Source organism: Bos javanicus, chromosome 23 (genome assembly GCF_032452875.1).
Source record: "Bos javanicus breed banteng chromosome 23, ARS-OSU_banteng_1.0, whole genome shotgun sequence".
NCBI lineage: Eukaryota > Metazoa > Chordata > Mammalia > Artiodactyla > Bovidae > Bos > Bos javanicus.
This window is the reverse complement of record NC_083890.1, coordinates 15081529-15108686: the sequence shown is the minus strand read 5'-3', so window position 1 is coordinate 15108686 and position 27158 is coordinate 15081529. Positions and strand designations below refer to the sequence as shown.

The 27158-nt window shown below is 40.3% G+C and overlaps 1 protein-coding gene across 8 annotated transcripts in view; it reads right to left on the bottom strand.

Moving 5' to 3' along the window:
- The window catches only part of LOC133236227 (adenylate cyclase type 10-like), a 39837-nt gene extending 13652 nt beyond the window's left edge, over positions 1–26185 (bottom strand). For 4 of the 8 annotated variants that reach the window (XR_009732798.1, XM_061398099.1, XM_061398100.1 and 1 more), the window contains exons 1-20: positions 25036–26185; positions 23672–23776; positions 21073–21111; positions 20138–20281; positions 16977–17182; positions 16608–16698; positions 16423–16511; positions 15484–15675; positions 14978–15099; positions 11944–12020; positions 11651–11840; positions 11102–11157; positions 10231–10384; positions 9881–10070; positions 8611–8697; positions 6617–6888; positions 5927–6063; positions 4914–5039; positions 2455–2721; positions 1037–1366 (exon numbers count right to left, since the gene is read on the bottom strand). Coding sequence is in view for 7 of the 8 variants with exons in the window: in XM_061398099.1 (XP_061254083.1) it covers positions 1037–1366; positions 2455–2721; positions 4914–5039; positions 5927–6063; positions 6617–6888; positions 8611–8697; positions 9881–10070; positions 10231–10384; positions 11102–11157; positions 11651–11840; positions 11944–12020; positions 14978–15099; positions 15484–15675; positions 16423–16511; positions 16608–16698; positions 16977–17182; positions 20138–20281; positions 21073–21111; positions 23672–23776; positions 25036–25318 (3157 nt within the window). In the remaining variant the exon portion in view is untranslated. Of the gene's footprint in view, positions 1–1036; positions 1367–2454; positions 2722–4913; positions 5040–5926; positions 6064–6616; positions 6889–8610; positions 8698–9880; positions 10071–10230; positions 10385–11101; positions 11158–11650; positions 11841–11943; positions 12021–14977; positions 15100–15483; positions 15676–16422; positions 16512–16607; positions 16922–16976; positions 17183–20137; positions 20282–21072; positions 21112–23671; positions 23777–24807 lie in introns of those variants that run through there. The other 4 variants (XM_061398102.1, XM_061398101.1, XM_061398105.1 and 1 more) reach the window with 4 other exon arrangements.
- Between the last annotated feature and the right edge of the window lie 973 nt (positions 26186–27158).

Here is a 27158-nt window from a genome sequence, read left to right as displayed (position 1 = left end):
CTGCAAGGAGATCCAACCAGTCCACTCTAAAGGAGATCAGCCCTGGGATTTCTTTGGAGGGAATGATGCTGAAGCTGAAACTCCAGTACTCTGGCCACCTCATGTGAAGAGTTGACTCATTGGAAAAGACTCTGATGCCAGGAGGGATTGGGGGCAGGAGGAGAAGGGAATGACGGAGGATGAGATGGCTGGATGGCATCACTGACTCGATGCACGTGAGTCTGAGTGAACTCCGGGAGTTGGTGATGGACAGGGAGGCCGGGCGTGCTGCGATTCATGGGGTTGCAAAGAGTTGGACACGACTGAGCGACTGAACTGAACTGAACTGAACCACCACCCCCCAGAAAACCTGATAATTTCACTTTGTATTCTTAACACCTACTTGAAACATCTGATACACATAAGGACTCTGTATATGTGTACTGAACTGAAAACTTATAATAAAAACAATAATTAAATGTATTGAGCACTAACCATATGCCTGGTACTATTCAAAGCACATTATATATTTTAACTCACTTAATCCTCACAACTACCCTATGAAATGTATACTGTTATTCTCTTTAGTTAACTGAGGTTAAGTAACTTGCCCAAGGGGCTTCCCCAAGTGGCTCAGTGATAAAGAATCTTCCTGCCAATGCAAGGAGACATAGGAGACTTTGATCTTTGGGTCAGGAAGATCCCCTGGCAGAGGAAATGGCAATCCACTCCAGTGTTCTTGCCTGGAGAATCCCATGAACAGAGAAGCTTAGCAGGAGTCCCTGGGTTTGCAAGAGGGTCGGACATGACTGAGCAACTGAGCACACACCCACAGCTTGCCCAATATTGCCAACCAAAACAAGTATGACCTCTAAAGTTCCTTTTAACTCTGAGATCACACTTTTTTTTTTTTTTTAAATTTCTGGTACTTCAGTGATAAATGACTCTCCACCTATTTTTCTCTCTTAATCTAATTTCATCTTTTGAATGAAGAGTTCCAAGTACACAAATAAAGAGAAGTGATGCCCACATATCTTCTTTCTGCTCCCTGATTTACCTTGGGGAGAAGGCAGCTGCAATCTGTCTGTGATCACTTGTGTTAGTATCGAGCCAGTGTCTTTGTAGCTACAGAATCGGGCGGTCCTGCTGGAGCTCTTAGTGGAACAGATGGCGAAACGGTGGAAGGGGACAAAGTCTCCCCCATGACAGCTCCCACAGCGGCAGGCCAGATCTCGAAGAAAGCAGGCACATTCAAGGTGTAGGGCTGTTTGCTGTGCCTTGGGCCACAGCTCCCAAGCCCCTTCCCGCAAAAGAGGCACTCCAAATTCAAGCACCTCCATCTGAGGTAGGGATAGTTCCTCTTGTAGCTTTAGAGGAGAGTCAGCATCTGAAACATAGGAAATGCTAAATGAGAGCCTCCCTTAAGGTAGTAAACTCCCAAGCACATGCTACTAGTTTATAAGAAAATTTTATTGATAATTCTTGTTTGGTATTATTGCCTCCTTTGTATAAAGAATTGTATACCAGTGATATTGACCATATTTAGGATAAAGTACAACAGGGAATAAATGATCAGGAGACAGATTTCTTAGTTATTCCTCCTAAATTGAGCTTTTTTACTATTAATATAAATTATTATAAACATCAAGTAACCAGAAAGGCTCTGCTCAAATATAAAACTCAACTCAAAGTCAAAGGGAAACTATTTGTGGATTATATGTGCTTTGGGTACGGAGAAGACAATGGCACCCCACTCCAGTACTCTTGCCTGGAAAATCCCATGGACAGAAGAGCCTGGTAGGCTGCAGTCCATGGGGTGGCTAAGGGTCGGACACGACTGAGCGACTTCACTTTCACTTTTCACTTTCATGCATTGGAGAAGGAAATGGCAACCCACTCCAGTGTTCTTGCCTGGAGAATCCCAGGGACGGGGGAGCCTGGTGGGCTGCCGTCTATGGGGTCGCACAGAGTCGGACACGACTGAAGCGACTTAGCAGCAGCAGCAGTGCTTTGGGTAGCCTATGTCACAATTTTATTCTTTCATGTGGAGAATATGAGACTGCAGCTATTTAATGCATATCTTGCTTTGTTCATGTCTGTTTCAATATCATGCTTAACTCCCTTGTGAATTTCTAAAATCAGAAATAATTTACCCACTTTTCTTCTTATTTATCCCAAGAAGCCAATAAAAGACTACAGCAATATTTTCTAAACCCAAAATCAAGATACAAATACTTAATGCACAGGGTTTAACATGGAGCTAGAATTCTTCAAATTAAGACAATTTTGAAAAATAAAAGCTATTCATTCACTATAAACATGGCTCTTCCATGATTAAAACAATAATTTCCCCAATTTTTTAGACATAAGCTTTAAGAGACTGGGGCCCATGACACAATATTGATGTTCTTTTTGAACAAACACACCTTCTCCCAAAGCTCTCTGTTTGGGCCTGAGAACAAGGCACCAGCTCACCTGACTTTGTCGTCTCTTTGGTATGCTCAGTCTCGACAGAGGAAGGCACTAATATTGGCTCAGCAGGAAGCTCTTGGCCCTTATGGCACCAGCGGAGCACGTGCATATCCACAAGATCCTTCAGTACCTCAAGTAGCTTATTCTTACTCCAGCCAGGCAGGAGGTGCTGCAGCAGATCTATGTGGAAGAAGTGACCAATGACTGCAGCACATTTAACCAGCGACTGTTCCTCTGGGCTCAGTTGATCTATTTGGTTCACTGCTATTTCTGAAGAAAAAGAAATTAGCAATGAATGAGTTTTCTACCAACACAGAATATACCATGTTAATAATCTGCTCATTAAAAAAAAAAGGCTTGCTTTTTCTTTCACCTGTTCTCCACTCAGCTAAATCTCTTGAAAGAACCTTATCTCCATGTCTTCTTTTGTCCCCGTTGCTCATTCATTATTTATCCAACAATCGGGTTTTCACCACGACACTGAAGCTATTTCTTGCGGTCACCAAAACCTTTTGCTGGTAGACCCGTTTTGTTTTTACTTTCTCAACTAAACATGAAAGCTGGGCTTCCTGGTCCCAGAACTCCAATTAGTGTAAAGAGCTCAAAACTCCAAGCATTTTAGTAAATCTCTCCAAATTCTGATCTATATATTAAAGCAGTTGTTATTAAACCAATTATATCACCAAACCCCAAATCTTGGAATAATTCTAAACTTTTTCCTCTCTCTCACAACCAACTGGCCACCCACTCATTCTCTTTCTGAAAGTTCTTGAGTGTATTTCCTTCCAAACAATTCTAGTCTAAGTAGTCATTTTCACCTGGATCACTGTACTACCATTTTGAACATCACCAGTCTTCTCTTCTCTTCTTATCCCAATAACACATTAACTAGTGGTAGAACCGTACACTTAAAGTACAAATATAATGTCAGCCCCCTTCTTAAATATTTTTATAACTTATATGGCTTTTTACAATGCAGCTTTGGCTTTTCATTTAGACTTGCTGACTGAACTATTCATTTTAGCTTATGAGTTAACAAATCCTTTTTCCTTCCCTGTGGACAATACTGACCTTGGGTTAACTTTCTAGCCATTGCCTAGGATCCCCATAAAATTAGAGTGTCAGCTGAGTTGCCAGGTAACACTGCTTATGCAAAGAGTGATCCTTGACTGGAAACTGAATTTGGACTAGGAAAACTGTGAATAAGCTACAGCTACCTGGTGGTAAGCCACAGCTTTGTGGGGGTTCCTCGGGTGTAGTGATTCCTGTAATAGGGTCACAGTGCCTAGAAGCTATGCCTACAGGACTATTCTAAGAGATATCAGTTTCTTGTTGGGAAATGGGGCATCTAAGGACCCATCCATCATAGTCTCATTCCATCATATCTAAGTTATTCCCTGAGGTTCCAGAGGATAGCAGTAGGAACTGTTGTGAGGATCCCCACTGAAGGAAACTACTGGCTACGTTCTCCTAGAGTGCTGTGTTTCCTGACCTGTATGCTTCTCAGTTAGTAAAGCCAAAGCTAAGTGTGGCCCATCACAGTTGGAGGAATATGAACTGTCCAGATGAACCTAAAACCACCAGAGTGAACAGCTTATGACAGCTAATAGTCACTGACTGTTTATTATATACCATGATTTATTTCATTTAATCTTCACCTAACCCCATAAGGTTGGGACTATTATTATCCTCTCTTGACTGATGAGAAGACTAAGGCTTAGATAAGTTTATCTAACATTTCACATCCAGTAAGTGGGGGAACCAATGGTACCCAGGTTTTTCTGATGCCAGAGTCCTGGCTCTTAATTACCAAGGCATTCTGTATTGCTGTTTCACATACCTGTCTATATTCTCAGTAAGACCATAGTTGACTTGAAGGTATGCTTAATCATAATATTCCTGAAAAGGGGTTAATAAAGTACCCTGGCCACTATACTTTTGAATAGAACTTTAAAACCTTCATGTATAAAAAGAGCACTCCCTGCCTAATTATGCCTACCCAATTCTGAGGGCTTTATTCTTCATCTCATCAGTCATTATAACCTTATACTTTGCACTCTTTTTGTTAAACTCCTGCTAGGTCCCTAACACTGTCTATTCACTAGCACCATGGATTTTCTTAAACCTCAGCAACATTTTCTCCTTTGATTACTGTCTCCTCCAGCACAGAAATACGCACAAAGGGAAACTCAGGTCATAATATTTATTAAATAACTAGAAAACTTTTCCAAGTCAGCCTCAAAGAGAACAGTGGGCTCAGTTATGTAAAACATAACTCAAGTAGCATTACAAGTCTTTAACAACTCTTTGGGCAGTGCCAGAATTTATTTCTGAAAGGCAGGTTTCCTTTTGGAAGAAATGAAGCTAGTGTGATAATGAGGGTTCTATACTCAATCACCCACCAAATTACTAAGTGCAATGACATCCGTAATTGATTCACATGAGGTCTTCAAGGGACCTGCCTTTTAATAACGGTGGAAGAAGCACTGTATCCAAGTTCACATCATCCTTGACTGTGCAGACATAAAGTTCCTGGTCTTCAGAGCTGGCAGGAGAAACACTGTACATGGTGGATTTCATGGCATTGGCTGTAGGGAAAGAAGACTATGATTGAGGAAAATGCCACGCTCAGTCGCTGTAGTTTTAAAGACACAAGATTACAAGAATGTACTCAAGACACTGAAAGGTTTGGGTGAATGAAGCACACACCTTTAAAGTGGTTTACCCCACCCATCCTGCCTGCTCTCTCATTTCTCTTAGAAACTAACAACATTTTCTGAAATACACAATACCTAACATTCTTACGCTTCCTGTTTACCTCCCAACATCCCTCTCTGCTACTGCATTACAGCTTGAGGATGCCTTTCTGGATTTATACCTCTTTCTTTTTCCCTTCTCCCATTCTCCATTCAAACCCTCAAGTCATCCTTCTCATCACTAATGTGCAATTCTCTACTAGACTCTCATATTTATCAATCCTCTTTGATGTTTATAAATCCTATTTTTAAATCCCCACTTCTGCTCAAAAAAAGAACTAAAGTAGATGGACTCAATTACTTTATCTGAGGCAGGTATTCAGTGTTTTCAACATGAAAAGTAGAAGAAGTGTTAGTTGCTCAGTTGTATCCGACTCTTTGTGACCCCATGGACTGTAGCCCGCCAGGCTTCCCTGTCCATGGAATTCTCCAGGCAAGAACACTGCAGTGGGTAGCCCTTCCCTTCTCCAGGAGATCTTCCTGACTCAGGGGTGGAACCCAGGTTTCCTGCATTGCAGACAGATTCTTTACGGTCTCAGCCACCAGACGGTAAACATAGCTGCATATTATTTGTATGGTTCACTTAGCCAGGAAGGCCTAATCCAGTTTAAAATGTCAGCAGGGAATAGGCATATGCCTAATAAGGGCCAGGTGATGCCATGTTCAGAAATGAACTCCAGCAGCGGGACCAGGGTAGAATCTTGGGAAGCTCAGCTTACCTGAGAGGGTCTCCCACTTGCTGTTCTCCACTTCCTCCTTTTGGAGGTCATGAAAGCACAATACGTTTTTAGAGAGAAGATCCTGGCATAAGACCTCACAATAAAGGGGGTTTCCAAAGCACCTGCGGAGAAGGTAGCTGTAGAGAGGTAAGCAGGGGATTGCTGACTAAAGAGGCCCACTTGAAGCGAGCCAAGCATAATGGTATTTCATAATGAGGAATACTTCTTTTGTTAAAGTCAGTCCCTGATGATATACACTAACAGAGGGAAGCAGCAGCACAGAAATGTAAAAAGACGTTTCTGACTGGTTTTGTAATGTATTTGGGCAGTAACTTTTCTCTCAACTATTTTGCTTGAAATACTTTGCTTGCTTAGCTATTTTGTTGAAAAGGAACTTATATCCCCTTGCTGAAGGGTCTGGAAGAAATTGGCCTGGCCACACATAATGGAAAAATTAAGCAAGCCATCCAAGTCCTAACTGTCCTATGAAAACCTGGGTGAATGGTTCGGGGAGGTAGCCCTTTTACTGGGTTACTAGGAGACTGTCTACTCTTAAATCCACTTTTGGGCTTCATCATGGTTTCTAATGCCCTTCTCTCCCCCAACTCTGGTGTGAGACCTGAGCCTTCTCTTATATTATGGCACTGGCTCCGCCCTTAATCAAGTGCCCGGCTAGTCCTAGCCACTCACGTCTGCAGCTCTTGGGGGATGCTCACCACCCCCAGTTCCCAAAATGCCATTCTCAACAGTGAGGTCGCTGCCAACTTTGAAATGGGCACCAGGACAGCTGGAGGGCTCTGCAGGAAGTGCTGGGCCTGGCCACACAGGGTGGAGGTAGTGGTCAACGTCATCACCATGATGATAGGCACACCGGAGAGCAATGTTCCCAAAAATTCCCAGGAAGCTGCATCTATATACTGGGCCTCGTCAATGAGGAAAATCAGTGGTGTTTCCCTTACTGCCTGGAAATAACAGTAGAGAAACAATGATAACCTCTGATTAGAAATGAAGTCACCTGATTTTCAAATCTACCATGAACTTCCCATCAACACCTTAAATGTCAGTACAGGCTGGTATTTTCAGAGTAAAATGTAAACTAAGCCCAGGTAATATTTTACTTTATAAATATAAAATAGAGCCTGTATATCTAATTCCTAAAGAAATGTACTGAGCTTCTTTGAACATGAAAATACTCTAATTGAAATATGAAACAAACATCAAAATGTTCTCCAAATCAAACCTGAAGCTTTCAAATATTTCATTTTGGCAAAAGCTTCAAACTGTGTGGGAATGCATAGTATTTTTTATACAGTAACTTCCAAGCCAGGCTGCACATCAGAATTACCTGGGAGTGCTAGCTAAAACCACCAATTATCATGTTCCACTCATGTAGACTTTTAAAAAAGTATTCTCTTTAATCCACATTCTCCGCCCACCTTCCATTCCCCACTGCCACAGGTAATCATGCTAGTATACTTATCATACCACCTTCTGCTTGTACTGCATTCCTATAAAATGTGCATTGCTGTTTTGTCAAGTAAAGTGTTTTTATGTAAATGGTACTGTATTACAGGTCTCATTATTTCTCTTTTTACTCAGGGTTTCAAAAACTGGTTTATAACATTATATGTTTTATGTGTACAATATTATATTTTAACTTCTGTACACATCACACCGTGCTCACCACCGAAGGTATAGTTTCCATCCATCACCATACAGTTGACCTCCTACCCTCTGGTAACCAATACTCAGTTCTCTGTATCTCTGTGTTTGCTTTTGCTCATTTATTAATATTCAACATGAATGAAGTTATATGGTATTTGTCTTTCTCCATCTGATTTATTTCACTTAGTATGGTGCCCTCAAGTTCCATCCATGTTGTCAGAAATGGCAAGAAATTATCTTTTTTATTCAGCCATTCATTTGGATAGATACATGCATCCCTATGTTCACTGCAGCATTACTTACGAAAGCCAAGATGCAGAAACAACTGAAGTGCTGGCCGATGGATAAATGGATGAAGAATATGTGGTGTATAAATACGTATATGTATATATACACACTCAGCCATAAGAAAAGATAAAATATTCAGGATTATTTTTAGATCACTCTGTGTTGCTATGTTTTCACTTTCTGCCTTACTTCTAATATCGGCACTATATATACTCCAAGTTTCATCTGTAAATTCATGCCAACACCTCCCTAACCTTCACAAACAAAACACTGTAATGAACCAGCTACCTGGGATTTATATCCAGAAGTAGAACTGCTGGGTATAGACGATGGTTTTATTAAAAATTTGACTGGTTACTTCAACATAGCTTTCCAGAATGGATATATCAGTTTCTTCTTATACAGATCCTTGACTCTGGAATCCTAGACTGGGGACTGAGTATCTGTATTTTTGATAAATAGGAGGTAAAGTAGCTATCCACTTGCATCTAGAAATCACTGTTTTAAGTTACTAAAATTTCATTAAGAAACAGGATCAGGAAAGACCAAACACCTTTTCTTGTATGCTGTGCTGTAGGATGGATTCAATGTTAAAATAAATATAACAATGAAGATATCAATACATATGTAGGCCAAGAAATGTCTAAGTCCAGGTAATATGTGGATAGATTAAAATGAGCATAAACCATTTCCACCTATTAAAATTAATGGTATGTAGCAAAAATACCCACCTTCTCAAGCACTTCAAAAAAACATGCTTTAATCTTCTGTTGTCTGGCCAGGTCATCCATGCGTGAAACTTTGAAGGATAAGGGAAACTGACCAGGAAAATTAACCATATATTATCATTCAAAATGACAATCTAATAAAAATATACAGGTTCTCAAAAGCAAAGAGAAAATGATTCTATTTTGAGTGAGAATGGGTTTCTACAGGAGTGGGCATAGGGTTACAAATACCAATCAATATATAGTTCAGAGGGTGAGACTGAAAGTTCACTGGTGGTTGGAGAGAGACATCTCCTTTTCATGCTGACCTTTGGCAAACCCTTAAAGGATCAAGACTGAGGAATAAAGTGACAGGTCAGACTTAGCAATACCATTCTGGACAATTCTAGTACCCTGGTTATTCTAAATATACCAAAATGAATGTAGCATGAGACCTGTGAGAAAGACTTGCAATGGACATCCTCAACATTGTGCTAGGCTGAAGCACATGAGCTACCAAGCTACCATGGGCCCGAGAGCCCAAGTGAGACTGCTCCTTGACGACTTCAGGCAAGGCCTGTCTTAAGACAGCAGTCTGCTGAGGGACTGGAAAGACTTTTGTTTTCTCTATTTTTTCATTAGATACAATGCCCTGCATGCTGGGTAGATTAGGAGAAGTGATGGAAGATGAATAAATGGAATTGTGGACCAGGGAATTCTTAGTCTACTTGCTATTGGGTACTACATAAATCCTAGATCACTGGAAGCTTTTGTGATTCAGATGCTGGTTCAAGTGACATACTCCCTGATGCAGGAATGGAAAGGGAAAGTTAAAGAACAAGATGCTGCAACCAACTCAAGAACACATGGATACAATTGCTGGGTATCCTCAACTGGTCAGTATCACCTTTTTAGCACTTTCACATTTATAATGTACTCCACATCCTCTAAAATTCATACAAAAACCATATAAAGTACTACAACTGTCATTTTGCAGGTGCCAAAACTGAGGGTCAGAAAGGCTAAGTGATTTGTGCCAAGACATACAACTAGCACATTTCAGAGTTGGTCCTAGAATCCATTCTCCTCAAAAAGGAAAAAGTCTGGGTTCTGGTGTCAAAGACTTTTCAAATCTCAATCCTGCCATTGCTAACTCTGTGTCCTTAGGATATATGTACATATATGTACATATGGCTAAAGGGTTTTAGATTAGAAGACAATACTGGGTCCAATTATCCACCAAAAATATCAGTAATATCAGTAATCCAGTTCACACAGCTATCGCCTTCGTTACCTTCACAAAGAAGAGGTCATTAAAAAGGCAGTGAAGTGGCTCCTCCACTATTCCACTGAGCTGTTTGTGGAGGCGCTCTTGCCGGTAATGGGCTGGGCATGTATCAATCTCGAAGAAGATGGCCATGAGGGTCTGGATGGCATAGAAGCACTGCTTGGAATCCGCTTTCTTCAGCTTCAACGGCAACACCCTGGTGAAGGTTACTATGGTCACTGGGAGTCCCCTGACGCACATAGAGGCCTCACTCCAGCAGCCCAAGGACGCTGAATCTAATGATACAAGAGTCTCACCAGCGAGGGAAAGAAGCCCCAAGAGAAATACACGCTAACTCAGAAATCAAGACTCTTTACCTGTGCCCTTCCTTCTGGGCCAGGTAGTTTATTTCAGCCAAGAGCTGACTTTTTCCACTGCCTTTTCCACCTTCATATAGAACTGCCTGTCCCTTCTTCTGGTGCAAACATTCCTGCTGTGCCATTCGGAAAGCTTCCAGTTCTTTCTCCCGGTCTGTTAAAGAGACAAGGAGCACATAACATACCTGTACTTCTCAGCAGATACTTATTTATTTGAATTAATTTGTGAAGGTAATTCTCAGAATGGCTTTTTGCCCCAGAATCCTTGACAGAATTCCATTACTTGATAAACCTTCAGATCTTTTTTTCCAGAAAATCAACTCTGGACTATATATAAATGTGTGTTGGGCTTACAGGCTTGCTCCAGAGCCTAAGTAATAATATTGAGGACAACGAGGCACCATATGGACATGGGAGCTACTATATCTTCTCAGCTTTTTGTAAAAAAAAATTTCCATTATAACTATTGAGTGTTCAGACTCTGTCACTGCTATGTGAAAATAATGGTCTAGTGGATATAGATAAAACAGATATAAAGACAGGGAATACACAGTATGGGTGAAACAGTCTTGGTGCTATCATCACTATCTCAGGATGAGGAATTTCCCTCGAAAGATTCCTCTCTAAAGATGAGAATCCTTACAAAGATTCTTACTAAATGTTGGAACTTGAAATGTAAACATCCAGCATGGAAAAGAAATGGCAAGTCCGCCTCAAAATTAACATTAATTCACTAAGAAGGTTGCTCTCTATTTTCTATTACAAGTTTAGGTGCATTTAGTCTCTTTTTGCTTCTTAAATCACATTTTGCTTTTTAAATCACATTTAACCACCTACAAAATTATGACTTAAGGTAAAAAGGGAAACTTACCTAGCAAAGAGTGATTTTTATTTCTCTCTGTGGCCAAATGTCTCTTCCCAAACATTCTGGGGAAAAGGGCAAAGGGAAATGTGTTGATTAAAAACAGATTGAGATAGACAATATACTTTTAAATAGAGAAAAAAAAATAGAGGACAAGTTGTTCTTATAAACAAATATTTTCAAACCATCAAAGAGGTCCAGAGTTCTGTATAAATGTTTTTAAAAAACTAAAAACATTTGGAAGGGGAGAAAAACTATTAATTTTTCCAGGCTTAGGGAAGTAAACAGTGAAAGTACACAAAGAAAAAAGAACATCTAGACTAGTGACCTGCTACTACTGTTCTCTTCATGTTGGACAGAAGAAGTTCACTGAGGAACGAGCTAAGAGCTAAACATAAAAGCTAAAGATCGCAGAAACCCTCCTCTTATGTCTCTTATTCCATCAGGCCAGTATTAGAAGCATCGTTCTCTCTAATTTCATACAATCAAGCACTGATTATTTCTATGCCCTGATTCTATAAAACAGATGGGAGTGAATTATCGCATAATGACACTCACATACATCTTCTATGGCCAACGTATTCATACATCTTCCCTGGGTTAGAGATATTTTTCATCATTTTCTCTGGGAGTTTCTTGAAGTTGTAAGCAGGTAGCATAGATCTCAGATATGTTACCTCATCACAGGACACCAAACCTGGATAAGCAGTTATCATTCTTGCCACGAGGCTTACTTTTGGGCCAATAACTGTATTGCAGAGACAATAAAAAAAAGGATGGAGACTTTTTGATCACCTCCTCCATCTTTGCCCTCTAAATCACAGACCTAACAGTCCAATATCCTTTCCTACCTGTATATTCGTGTCTTGAAACTGCCCCAACCATGCCACAGAATACTGGTCCATTGGTGATACTGATGGAAACAAGCCTGGGGATGAGAAAAATAATAGTTGGTAACTATGCACTCAGAAGCCTCTGCTTCAGGCACCAGACTGCCACTCCCCTAGATCCAGAAGTCTAGTTTTAGAGCTCAGAATGCACAGGGCCAGAGGCTGCTGTCAGACAGCACCACATGGTGGGTACAAAGTACTGAATATTGGGGAAATAGTCAAAAGGAACAAAATGTTTCTCCTTCTCAGGAATGGCAGTTGAAGAGCTATTAGTAGTAAAAACACTAAAAATACCTTGTATCTATCAGATACTTTATGTGTGCTCTTTGAAGTACTTTCAAATTCATTATCTCATCTGATCCTTTGAGGGATAATTAGCAACAAACATGTGAGGCATGCAGGGCAAATATTTAAAATCCATTTGACAGAAGAAAAAAAAAAACAAAAAACTGAACCCATTAATTAACTTTCCCAGAGTTGTACGAGTTAATGTTAGAATCAGAATGAGAATCCAGGCCTCCTGACTCCCAGACCAATGTTATTTCCACTACACCGCACTACTTGACATAAAATCCCAAACTGAAAAGTAGATCAATAGAACTATACAGGATTAATGGAACAAATAATGCTAGAATGTGAGAGAAAAGGAATACTCAGAACATCAGGCTGCTGATGGAAGCATTTCCCAAAATATACTCCTTAGAACATTCATCCTTCTGGGTTTTTATATGTCTTGGTGTTTGGTGATCAAGTAAATTTGGGAAATGTTGAATAAAACAAAATACAGCAAATATCTTCATTGTGAGACTACTCAGAAACCTTGATGTTAATGTATATTGTGAACCTTCAAGAAGGAAATATAGTTGCATCAATTCCCAACATACATGACCATGAAGATATTTTCTTTCAGTATTTTTATAAGGACTAATGTTCTACCAAACACACTTTAGGAAATTACTGAATCAGTAATTATCTTTAAGGAAAAAAAAAAACAAAAAACACTGACCTGGAAACTAGATTTTAGAATCTATCACTGTCAAATTACTTGGCTTTCTAACATGACCTATGGGTCTTAGTTTACTTAAGTTAAGGAGGCCAAATGAGATGAACTCTAAGATCTTGTCTAGCTCTTAACATCTACAATGAAAGTGAAAGTGAAAGTCACTCAGTCACATCCGACTCTTTGCCATCCCATGGAATTCTCCAGGCCAGAATACTGGAGTGGGTAGCCTTTCCCTTCTCCAGTGTATCTTCCCAACCCAGGGATTGAACCCAGGTCGAACTAAGGATCAAACCAAGGATCAAACCAGGATCGAACCAAGAGCTAGACAAGATCTGGAGAGCTCATCTCAACATCTACAAGGTTCTAAACTAAAAAAGACTGAAAGGACCAAGTTATGGTCTAAGAGTCACAGAAGGCATGCTTAAAGGCATTGTAAGATGGTCTCTAATGACCAAAGAAATGACTATCTTATTCAACAGTAAGGGCTAACAGCAGGAGCCTTGAAGACCAGAAGTCAGTGCAAAATTTGGAAACAGAATAGACCGCACTGGAAGGAATGGCTTAGCATACTCATACTGGAGGTACGACTGGCAAGTAGGCTATAGTATCTGTGGATCTCAACAAGCCTGAAAGAACTGCCATCACATACCTGGTGGCTCAGATGGTAAAGAATCTGCCTGCAATGCAGGAGACCAAGGTTTGATCCCTGGGTCAGGAAGATCCCCTGGAGAAGGGAGTGGCTACCTACTCCAGTGTTCTTGCTTTGAGAATTGCATGGACAGAGGAGCCTGGTGGATTACAGTCCATGGGATCCCAAAGAATTGGACACAACTGAGTGACTAACACTTTCACTTTTCACTGAGTATCTATGAAGCAACTGTAGCATCTTATCTATAAAATACCAGGTTGGCCAAAAGGTTTGTTTGGATTTTTCTGTTACATCTTATTGATAAGCCTGAATGAACCTTTTGGCCAACCCAGTAAGAAGTTGAATGAGACAATCTCTAAGTTCTGTTTCAGTATGAAAAGGGAATATTTGTATTTTGTAAGAGGCAGCTATGAGGTAATGAAAATAACACAGGTTTGAGGACAGAAGATCTGGGTGTCATTACCAGTTCTTCTACATGCTAGTAACCCCTCTTCTGGGGCCTCAGTTTCCTCATGTGTAAAAGGATACAAATGTTCACACTGCTAGCACATACTAAAGTATTTTAAAAATGTTAAAATATTATGAAAGTATGTGATATAATTTTTATTCATCTTGAATAAGTATGGCAAGCGAACAAATCTTTGACTCAATGTTGACATTAGGAACGACTGTTTTTCAAATCTATTCATGTACACGCTTTCCTTATAGCTTTCTAGTGGGAAAAAAAAAAAAACAAACAAACCCAAAACGGTCATTTGAAAAATTCTAACCAATCATGTCATAGTTGCACAACTTCATTAGGACTAGGCTTTTGTAGGTGGGAGAGTGGTGTGGATATGGAGGCAGGAGATCAATTCAGTGTGAATTCCAGAAAAATCAACAGGACTGGGAAAGACCAAGAGTGAAAGCCAAGAAGAAGAGCGTTGACCAGCTGTGGTCCCTTCTTATCGAGGTAATTGCTCCACAACTTCTCTTCCTTCCCCTCCTCTCCCCAAAGACAGGCAGCCATCTCTTCACATACAGATATATTAGTTGCGTATTAATTTACACATTGGTTGTCCCTTTGCAGTGTTCTAGCATCTTGCTATGCATACTCTGCACCTTCCCCTCTCCCACCCTACTGGATGAAAACTTACACCCATTTCCCCTGGGAATCGAGCACACAGTTCTGTATCTAGTGATTTCTTAACATATCTTGTCTTCTGACTTCCCTTAGCATGCTCCCTCCCCTTTAGGCGGACTCTGGATGCTCTCAACCCCTGCTACTTGTTACCACCTCCTACCCTGCCTGCAGAACCCCACTGGGTCTGTGAAGCTCCTCTCTGCCCCACCTTCCTCCTCACTTGGTCTCAGCAAGATTCTCCCAGCAGAAGCTGAAGATGCTGAAGGAGCTCTCCAGGGCATGTGCACACTCGTCTGGCTTCTTATCCCCAGGTAGGCCGAAAACACAGAGGAACATGCAGCCCTGAGACAGGTGACAAAGAAAGAAAAGGGAAATTGACCAGGGGAAGAAATATAGCTTGCCTCAACTGAACCAGCTTCCCTGAGTGAAGCCAGACCTTCATGGCTGGGTTTTCTATTAGACATGAAGGAGTCTAGGATCTAGGATTCTAGGATCCTAGGTCACATCAACATGGAAATTGTTAAAGAAAGAATAGAAAAACTTCATTTAACTATATAAAGAACTGAAATTTAAAACACCAGAGAAATATGTTAAGAACTTTCAAAAATTCAATTTCTAGTCTCTATTTTTGAGAGAGAGTGTCTATCAGTGAGAGAGAAACTGGTCATAAGACTATTATTCCTTACTCACCATTAATGTTGATATGTCAAGTTCCCTTGTACTTACTGTCTCAAACATAAAGATCCGGCTCAGCTGGCCACCCCCTGTCTCTATCACTGTGGAGATGTATAACGCAGCCTCCTGGATAAGATGGCACAAATGCAACACCCATGCTGTCTTGTGGAACTCGAGGCTGACCAAAACCATAGTCACAGTGCGGAATTCGGATATATACTCCATAGGCTGGCCTTCATCAATCTACAAAGACACGGTGAGTCACCTTGCTGTACCTTCAACTTTCAGTATCATGGTTAGGCATTTAAGTTCTATATTCCATGGTAAACATGAGAAAATAACTTTCGGATATCAGACAAAAAACTTAAAATTCAGATTCAAGAGGCATCAGATCAGATCAGATCAGATCAGTCACTCAGTTGTGTCTGACTCTTTGTGACCCCATGAATTGCAGCACGCCAGGCCTCCCTGTCCCTCACCAACTCCCAGAGTTCACTCAAACTCACGTCCATCGAGTCAGTGATGCCATCCAGTCAAGAGGCATAGAGCATGTACCAACTAGTGCACTTGGAGTTAAAATCATTTGACTTTAAATCTAACTTACTGATGAAATTTGCCAAGCTTTTCTATTTTCCTCTCTAAGACATAGTTTGATATATCTATTAGTCTTTATATCACTTACTACAGGATTCACATATACAGAATCAATCAACACATATTTACCAAGCATATACTCTATACTTTATTTACAGAGTATTAGTTTCCAGAGGGACAAACAAAAACCAAATATGGTTTCTACTTTCCAGGACTGAGAAATCTAAACTCATAAGACCTGTCAGTAATTGGTGCAGATGGGAAAATCTGCTGGTATTACTATAGGGAGGAGATGAACTGGATCAACATGAATGGTTGTCACATATGTACATGTACACTTATTTATATAAACACACACACAGCCTACACACAATGACTCAAGAACTAGGAAACAACCTTCTTCAAAAGGTTTTTCATTATGTGCTTCCGCAGGGTTTGCTCAAGTGCAGAATCTGGATCCAACTCCAGGGCGGCTCTTAGAATGTCTGAGAGAAGGAAAACAAACAAAACGTCTCCAGCCATGCAGAAAATTAATCTTTGAAATGGGCATGGGTAGTATAATAAAGGACAAAGTCACTTACCAGCACTTGTCCGGTAATGTGGCAGATAATCGAGGCACTTGTAAAAATGCTCATCAAAATCAAATGGGTCAATGATCCGCATATCTCTTAACTATAGAAAGGGAACTGCTCAATTCGGTGTCCACCCACCAACTGGATTACCTTTGGTTCTTTAATAGAGGGCTGAGGATGGCATTTCCCTTGTTTATTGCTTATCTTTTCCGCCTTACTATTCTGCCTTATTTTCCTGGGAGAGTATCCCTCACCTCCCTCCAAAATAAAAGTTCCAGTGGCTACTGGGTTGGCCTGGTGTTGAGCACAGCCAGAGTACTACCCTGCACAGCAGGAAGTCCTTTTCAGGACTTTCAGTGGATGTGACCAGCCTCCTACCTTCACAGCTTCATCCTCCCGCATGATTTCCACTTCAAACATGTACTGCTCACAGAGCTTCCAGCAGTTCCAGGACAGGACAATCTCATTTGCTTGAGCCAACCGTTGAGCTAACTGCACACCATCTACATCCCGGCCAATCACCAAGAGGTACTGGCGCTGCTCATCTCCAACAATAACCTGGGAAATCCGACCTGCAGATAGACCTATCCAGAGAAAAGAAGACAACTGATGTCCAGACAAACTCAGCCGGCAAACTATGCAAAGAGTGGGGGTGGGGTTGGAATCCTCACATTGCTTTATACATCATACCAAACTCATTGCCCACAGCTGCAGAAGTATTAGGTGAGCTCACCCTCAAAAATTATACCTTGCCCCAGATTTCCTTCTGTGTTAAATACACCTACAGGCAGACATTCAAACAAGCCTGTGTTGTATGAGGGAAGAAACTCTTGGATCCTAGGCGTCCAAGAATCTTCTCTCTAAATTGTTCTTCTAATAGATAGCTAGGTCCTGATGGCAGAGACCAAATGGTTATGCTAAGGAACTTGGCCACTCTGTAACCACACCAGCTCTCCTCATACGTGACCAGGACTGAGAGAGTAGACAATCAGTATTTACCACGAATGGGCTTTGCCATACCCTTTTTTTCTGCCTCCTGTTTTTCTTGCTCTGGAGGATTTTTTTTATTGTTAATAACAGCTGAAAAACTGGCTTGCTTGCCAGGAAAGATATGACTATAACCACGAGAAGTATGCCCTTAGGTAAGTCACCAAATCCAACAAGGGAAAAGCAATTTTAAAAGAATGACAGAGGTATATACTTTTGGTATACAATTTTGGTTTTTACAAATGTCTGTAAATTTGAAAACACAGCAATGTAAACCATCTAAAATGAAATACAGGGAGGAAAAAAGAAACAATGAACATAGCAACAGCAAGCTGTGGGACAATTTCAAGTAGTCTCGTAGGTATATAACTGGACAGAGGAAGAGTTAAAAGTTATTTGAAGAAATAATGGCAGAATATTTTCTAAATGTTACAAAAACTAGAAACCTATAGAACCAAGAATCTCAGATTCCCAAGCAAAAGAAAAATTAAGAAAACTGTACCAAGGTACATCATTATCAGATTACCTAAAACCAGTGATAAAGAAAATATATTAAAAGCAGCTGAAGTGTAAGAGGAGACACAATATATACAAAGAAACAAAAATAAAGCTGAAAGTAGATTTTTTGTTGGAAACACTGCAAGCTAGAAGACAGCAGAACAGCTTTCATGTAAGAGGGGAAAACTCTGTCGATCTAGAATTCTATACCCAGGGGAAATACCCTTCGAAAACAGAGGTGAAGTATTTTTTTTTTTTTTTTGCAGACACAAAAACATATCTACAGCAAACCCATACTATGAGAAATGTTAAAGGAAGTTCTTCAACCTCAAACAGACAATAAAAAAGGTTGATTAGGACATGGAGAAATTGGAACTTTCATACATTGCTGGCGGAAATGTAAAATGGTACAACCACTTTGGTAAAAAAAAAAATTAACAATTTCTGAAGAAGGTAAACATGCATCTACCATTATGACCCAGCCCTTTCACTCCTACGTATTTAACCAAGAGAAGTAAATGCAAATGTCCATACAAAGACTTGTACAGAGATGTTCATGACAGCTTTACTTGTAATAGCCCCAAATGGATAACACTGAATGATGAATCTCAAATTATGCCGAATTAAAGTAGCCAAAAAGTACATACCGTATGATACCACTTATATAACATTATTTAAAAATTAAAAATAAACTCTAAGATAGAAAGGAGATCTGTGATTGTTTGGGGATGGGGAGAGAAGGGAGGGAAAGCTTATAAAGGGGCACAGAAAACTTTAGTGAGTGCTGAATATGTTCATTATTTTGATTGTAGTCATGGTTTCAAAAGTATATACATATGTCTATGTACAGTACCAATTATGAATTATCTACCAATAAAACAAAAACCAGAAGAACAAAAAAAGGATGGTAGGAGAGACGCCATATAACTCAGAATATCATTCTTCACTTCTGCTCCTCAAAATACCAATGAATAGCTGGAGCCAACCTTTGCCCTTACTTCAGAAACCCTTGGAGGTTGTGGACTCCTGTGAGGCAGTTTTTTGTATAGAGCTTCCCCTTCAGCCTTGACTCTGCCACTGTTGCAACTGTGGCCTGTGTTCAGTTTTTAAATTCGATGGCATTGTATTATATTTTTGATAATGTAATACAGTAACATAGTTCAAAAACCAAACTATATAAAGACTATACATTAAAGTCTTGATTCCAACTTATACATCTATCTATACTATTTTCCCCCAATAGGAAACTTTTATTAGTTTCTATCTTTCTAGTGTTTCTTTATACAAATATAAACAAATAAAAATTCTTAACTTTTCCTCCTTACTCAAAAGGTAGCATACTAAACACAGTGCTCTGCATCTTGCTTTTTCTCACCTATATTTTGGAGCTATTGCTATAGCAAAACATCTTTTTTTAAAGTTGCAGAGAATCTCAGTAGGTAGACATGTTATTGTTTATTTAACTCGTCTTCCATAGATGTATTATTTTTACACTTTTATCACAATTTATATTGCAGCCAATAATTTTACACATATGATATTTTATAAATATTCAGATGTACCTATAGGATAAATGGTATGGTTGAAGGATAAATGTTAGGATTGCTGGATTGAAGAAAAAAATGCATTTGCAATCTTGGTAGAGATTACTGAATCAGCCTCCATGGAAGCTGTACCACTGCTGACTCTCATCAGCACTGTGTGAGGTTTACTCTTCACAACCTCATCAACAGTGTGCTCAGCATCTGAACTTTTCCATATCTAGAGATAAGAAATGATCTAAATTGGTACTTTCAGTTGGTATTTTTCTTATTATGAAGTTGACCAGTTTTCTACAAGTTACTAGGGATGTTTTCTTTATGTTCTACTTGTTCTTTGCTCATTTCTCTCTTAGAATGTTAGTCTTTTCTTGATTTTTATGTGTTTTTTCTATATTAGAAAAATTCACCTGTCTACATAAGTTGCAAATGTTTTTTCTCTAGGTTGTCATTTATCTTTTGAATTTTTATAGTGGTTTATTATTTTTAACTGATCACTCTTTTAGTAGCTATTACCTATCTTTAGCTGCAGGTCCTGGCCTTCTCTGGTATGGTAGATCCCAAATTTCTCCTGTATCTCCAGACTGCATTTTGCCACCAGAGTAATGATGTCACTCAGTTGATTTTGTTCCACTGTCCAGAGTGCTAGGAGCACATTCCCTGCAGAGATAAAAAATAGGCTGACAGAGATCAAATACCCGAATTCACTCGCCAGGGCAAACCCACAGTAATGCAGATGTCATGCAAGGTGTTAGACAAGGTTTCTCGGCCCTATTTATCATGCCAGGTTAAAATACTGCTTTAGATCCTCAAAACTAATCAGCATATAAAAACATTACTAGGTAGAAGCTGAAATGTTCTTAAAACTAAGGCTATTTCTGGTAACCCTTTCTCTTTTTTCCATCAGTACATAAGGCTATTTCTGGTAACCCTTTCTCTTTTTTCCATCAGTACATTAACAGAAAGAGGAGAGGTACTAGCTAACAAGTTCATAAAATGTAGGATTACATTCAAGTTGAATTCTAAGTTTTTAAGCGGTTTTATTAAATTTAAGTGAAAGGATAGGCCAACTCTGTGGCAGATAGCTGTTAATGATCCTAAGAGTTCTCCAGAAAGGAGAGACAAGCTAGACTTCTCTCCCTATCGTATACTTAGCTTCTGCTATTAGTGACCAAGTTTTTCGTCAGTTTTCTCATGAATGCGTTATAGGTACTTATTTTTCTGTCATTCAATCTGAACAAAATGTAAAGGACATGGGAGCTTACTACCGACACGGCTTTTCCATTAAATTGAGAGATCCTCCGAGGCAGAGACTGTGCCTTCCTCATCTTTGCTTTCCCAGGGCCCAGTACATGTTAAATAACCAAACAATGCTATATGCCAAATTCCATCTAAATATTGTCTTCTTAACTTACAGTGCTGTAAATACTAAAAAACAAACTGAAAAATACCTGTGATATTTAGGATATCTCCTCCAAAACAGAGCACATCTGAAATCAAGTAAGGGAGAGAGAGGAAAACGAGTCATAAATCAGAGATATACCAGATCACGGGCAGAGTCATATATGATGAAAAGAATGGCCTACTGAGTTTTTCCTCCAATTTTTTTCTGGTTAATTTATTCTCTCTAAGGCTCAGACTCCTTCTTTCTTTCCTCTAAATTCTCCCGCAAATCCGTGGTTCCTATATCCGTAGTCTCTAAAAACGGGAATGTCCTCCTCAAAAACCCTTTGAAGTTATCTTCAAAGCCATTCTATTTGTTCTCTGGATCCTAGTCCCTTTCACCTTCTTAAAAACTTCACTCCCTTTCTTATCTTCTCTCTACTTCATCATTCCCATTAATATATATTAAAAAAAAAACAAACACCAAAGCACAACAAAATTAACCCATGTATTCTTGGCTGTTTTCTTCTCTAGTTATTAGCTCATTTTTGTTATATTCCCAGCAAAACAATTCTCAAGAGACTGGTGATACACAAGTTTTTCCTCCTATCCTAATCATGCTTATTTTCTTTACCATTCTCTTCTCAGTTTATTCCAATTTGGCCATTTCCACCAATTCACTAAAATTATCATCAACAGCATTCATCTTGCTAAATTCACTACTTTTCTGACATCATTGCACTTGATACCCTTTCATTTTCAACCCAGCTAGAACGGCCCTCTTCTAGAGACATTACTTCCACTTAGTCTTCAGAAATACCACAAAATCCTACCTGACTGGCTGATTTACAGTCTCTTTTGTAGGTTCTTTCTCGGTTATCAAAATCCTCCCCTGGAATTCCTTAAGGCTTAGTCTTAGGCTCTTTATTTACACTCGCCCCATGCAGACTCAATCATTTATTAACTGTAATATCTTCATGCCATCAATTCACTTTTCAACTCTAACAGATCTATTCTCTGAGCTCCATCTCAATCACAGCTACTAACTTCATTTCTCCCCTTGAATGACTGACTTATTAACTTATTAACATCTTTAAACTCAATCTATTAAAACAGAGCCCTTAATTTTCCTTCTCAAAGCCATCTTTCCCATCACGATTCAGTGATTCCACCATATAACTCAGTTACAAAAGTCAGAAAACTTGAGAATCCGTTTCCTCACTGCTTCCCACTGAAATCTGATACATTAGAAAATCCTGTCTGCTGAACTGCGAAATATTTGTATTTCAAATCATCTCCATATAGCTCCCTTCATTGCCATATATCTAGACCAATGGTTTCAACTTTTACCGCATACTGAACTTGCCTGTGAAACTTTAAAAATCCTCATTCATGGGCCTCACCCAAGACATTCTAATTTAACTGGTCTGGGGTGAAGTCTAGACAGGATTTTTAAAAGCTTCCTAAGTGGCATCCAATGTGCTGCCAAGGTTGAGAAACACTAACCTAGATAAAATCTCCATTATCTTGCTGCAACTGCTCCAAATGCCTCTTCCAGCTTCCATTCTTAACACCTATCCTCCATTAGTTCCCAATAATACAATCTCCACGGGGGGTAGGCAGGTACTGCAGCTTTTTTATTTTCCCATCTGTTTCCAATACCCAGCAGTTCTTGCTTATAATACAAACATGATACATGATTTCCATCTCCTCCTTTCGTCCAAACTTGAAGAAATCAACTGAAAGACTTTATTTTTAAATTAAAAAAAAATTTTGGCCACACCCCACAGCTTGCAGGATCTTAGTTCCTGGACCAGGGATTGAACCCGGACTCCAGTATTGGAAGCATGGAGTCCTAACCACTGGATTACCAGGGAATTCTCTAAAAATCTTTTATACTTGTTCCTCAGGGGTACAGGGGCAGTCAAATAGTCACTTTACATGGCTAAAGGAAATGCCACAAAGTAATTATTCTGGTGAATCTCAGAATAATGATATAACTCAACAGGATTCTGTCAGTAAAGGAAGGCAATGTTATATTAGTACTAAAGGGTATAGGGCCAGAGTAATTTATGTTAGGTAGACCTAATTAGACTCAAAGCTCTTTGAAGAGTAGATTTTTGCATGCCCTGCACTTATTACAACGTATGTCACAGAGATGGTACTCAGAACATGTTTATTGTACAAATGAAAAGTCCCTCTCCCTTCCAGATTAGGCAAATATCCACAAACTTAATAAACGGCAGAAAGTAAACACTCATTCCTACTTCAACAGATCAAAATGCAATAACAGAATGGGAAGGTGTTCTGTATGTTTTATCTGATATACACATGAGATACATATTACAGTTTGAAGAGACAACCTGAGGAATACTTTATTTTGAAATAAAATACAAATATATAAAGTAAAAAGCAGCACTTTCCTCCCCTTTCTGAACAGGATGAGTCAACATGATGTGAAACTGGGTATAATGGCAGATACAGGCAAAGATCTAGCTCATGAGTGGCAAAAGATATTAAGATATTAACCAAAAGATATTAAGGATGAATGACACTAAAAGGATGTCACTTTTAGTGTGCATTTTAAAGTACCCCAGGTCCCCTTCTGTTACAAACCCTCAGGGGCCCAGCACCACACCTCTTTCCTCCCCCACAATAGTCACTCACGCTCCACGATGTCACTAATGTAATAACTGAAGATGTGGGCCAGTCTGTCCATGTCATGTTCCAACTTGCAGCTCAGGCTGAACCTGTCCATTAATGCTGTAAACCCTGACCACCAAAGCAAAAATCACTATGTTAGCTGCAAATCCTAAACTTTTAGGCTCTATTCCCTCCACACATCAGGCCAGTAAAACCGAAGATCTCTTCAAGATGAAGTGAAGTGAAATGAAGTCGCTCAGTCGTGTCCAACTCTTTGCGACCCCATGGACTGTAGCCTACTAAGCTCCTCGGTCCATGGGATTTTCCAGGCAAGAGTACTGGAGTGGGTTGCCATTTCCTTCTCTTCAAGATGAGTCATTTCATTATCTTTTAACATGATGTTGCTTAGCAAGTACTCAAGGCCAGACTGGTTGCTGCTCCCTCTGGGAGTCCAGAGGGCCACCCTCCCCCATGTTTACAGGAGCTGCCCATGGTGAAGACTCATCCAAATCCAGCTAGTGCTTTCCCATTACACCTTCTTAAGGCTCCCTGGCCCAGGGAAACTGTGGCATTCCCCCCTGCCCCACGTGAGGGACAGAGAAACCACTGACAAGGAGAATGGATTAAAGCCTTATGGAAAACTCATGGAGAGCTTTTCTAGGACAGACACCCGAATCACTCATTTTCATATCAGTGACACACTTAGCTCCATAAATATGATATAAATAAATGACTCTCATAGCAGTTGTGCACGCATATGAAGTCACTTCAGTCCTGTCCAGCTCTTTGTAACCCTATGGGCTACAGCCCGCCAGGCTCCTCTGTCCATGGGCTTCTCCAGGCAACAACACTGGAGTGGGTTGCCATGCCCTCCTCATACGTATCTTTCCCACCCAGGGATCAAACTAAGGTCTCTTATATCTCCTGCATTGGCAAGCTGTACCACTAACGCCACCTGCGAATCCCCTCTGCTGGGTCTTAACTCCTAGAACAATGGCGGGCACTTACTTACAGACTCAAAATAGGAATTAACTGAGCAAATAGAATCACTGGATGAAGTAGAATGTTTAATGGAAAATGCTCAAGGTTGGGAATAACTTGGGTTCAAAGCCTGCCATATGACCCTGAAAAATCCTTTCCCCTTTCTGTGTCTCAATTACATCGTCGCTGAAGTGAATTCCAGGGCTACGCCAGGTCGTCCGAAAAGGCGTCCTCCTGCTCTGCAAATGGCCCTCTAGTTTTCGGCGGAGGCGGCGAGAAGTGTAGACACACTCCGCCTTAGCTCACCCCGCGGCCACGCCCGTAACCGCCGCGGCCCAGACGAGCTGAAGCCTAACGGCTACTCCTCCAGCAGGTCGGGAGAGCGACGCGTCTCCCTTCGCCCTCACCCGTCACGTGGACGCCAAGGAGGACGCCCTGGGCCGTGGCGAGCTCGGGTTCAGATCCCCTGGGATTCCTGAAGACCAGTAGGTCGGGAAGCAGCGCCGCCAACCTGGCCTCTACTGGCCATAGAGGCGGCGCCGCCAGCCGCTTGGCGGTTGCCATGGCGGCGGCGGGCTTGCCCGTCGAGTTACCGGAAACGGGGGTCCCTCCGCGTAGTAGCCAATCCTCAACGACGGCCCTGACTGGTCCCTCCCACCAACCAATCAGTGCGGACTCACTTGGGGCCATTCCCTAGTTTTTCAGCGCTTTAGCGCTAGCTCCGGCTTCCGGTGGGCGGGAAGGCGGAGCGGAAGGCGGACTGGGCGGTAGGCGGACTGGGCGGTGTCTTCGAAGGAGCAAAACTTGACGTTTTAAAATGTTTGAAACATGAAAATGCTTCTACAATAAAACTGATCAACTGGGACAAGTATCGAAAGGGCGGTCCTTTTCATTTCACCGGCATTGAAAGTTGGGTCATCTTAGTTTCTAAGGACGAATTCCATTTGGCATCTGACGAAAGCAAACTCAGAATGGTTTTTTAATACCGTTAGACTAAGGCTGTTTAACACAGGCAGTCCTTTTCTTCCGTTTTTGTTGTCTGCCAGGTCATTCGGTATCATGGGAGTATTTCCCGAGCTGTTTCTCTCGCACTTTTGTGTGAAAAGGTACTATTTGAGGTTGCCGGTCTGTGGGTCGTATTTGTTAAAATACTAAGCAATAAAAGGATGAGTATATTATAGATTTTTAACAATCACAGAAATGCATCTGTTTTCCTGCATAAAGAAATTAAAAACCACATCTTCACTGTTTAGTTCTACATGTGTCAATGCTGTTTTGGTGACAAAGGGCTAGTTTTACTCATGGAATTACTGCCTCTTAATGAACACGTCCAGTGAGAATATCAAATAAATGATCAACCACAGGGGACAGCAGTATCTCCTCAGTAGAGTGGGAGGGCCAAAGGGCAGAAAAAGAGGTGAAGGGGCAACACACAGCTCCTGGTTTCACACTGTCCACGGAGCACATGTGTTTACAAAGATTGCAATACATAATAAACACAATCCAGAACCTATGGGATGTAGACTCCTCAAAATTCAAGACACTTTTTAGCATTTTTATATTTATTTTAAAAAGTAACAACTGAAATGACATCAATGATCCATCACCTGTGCTTCTTCCACTGCTGAGGGGGAAAAAAACCCAAATCCTCCTATGTAGTTGAGTCCCGAAGGAAAATCAAGACATTATTACCAGACATCCATTAGCCAGAAGAATGCTCTAAAAATGCTCTTTTGGTCCAGTGGTATAGACACTGACATGTTCAATGTACCAGTGCAATTAAAATATATACATTTACAATTATCCTGCCAAAAAAAGCACTTAAAATAACTATGTATTAAACCAATTATTCACTCATCCATTCACTCTTTTTGCATCACTACAGTCACAAGGACAAATGAATAAAAGAACTTCTAGAGTATCTGAGGGGTGTGGGTGGGGGGAGAGGTGGGAGAGGATTAAAAAAAAAAAAAAAACTTCTAGTAACAAAGAAAAAAATCCAAACCTCACCCCCACTTTATGGGTTATTATGTGCTAAAATGACAATAAAAGGGTCATGAGCTGTCTGAAATGCAATAACAAAATGACAACTGAAGCATTCAAAAAAAAAACAAACCCAAATTTGTGAGAAAATAATCCACAACAGTATGAGGTTGGTAGTATATGTACAATCTTACAGACACAAATAAATAGCATTTTAGAACTGTTGTTGGCTTAAGTACTAGAAATTAGTTCTGAGGAATTTCTTCTGAACTCTGCATCTTGAAGACTCCTAAACAAAACCAAAGGATAAAAACTCCTCATTGTTTTTAGTAATCTGTCATCTGAAGATGGGGCTTACCAAATGAAGTCAACACCAAAGGGTCAGATGAGTAGACTCAAGGGAGTAGGGAGATACTTCACTTCCTGCTTTCTCTGCACAGCTCTGTACCTCTGTTTTGTACCATTACATTGATTTCCTTTTGTGATGTTTTCTTTGGTGGGTTTAATTTCTTTTCCCTCTTAATACAGCTAGAGTGATATCAAAGGA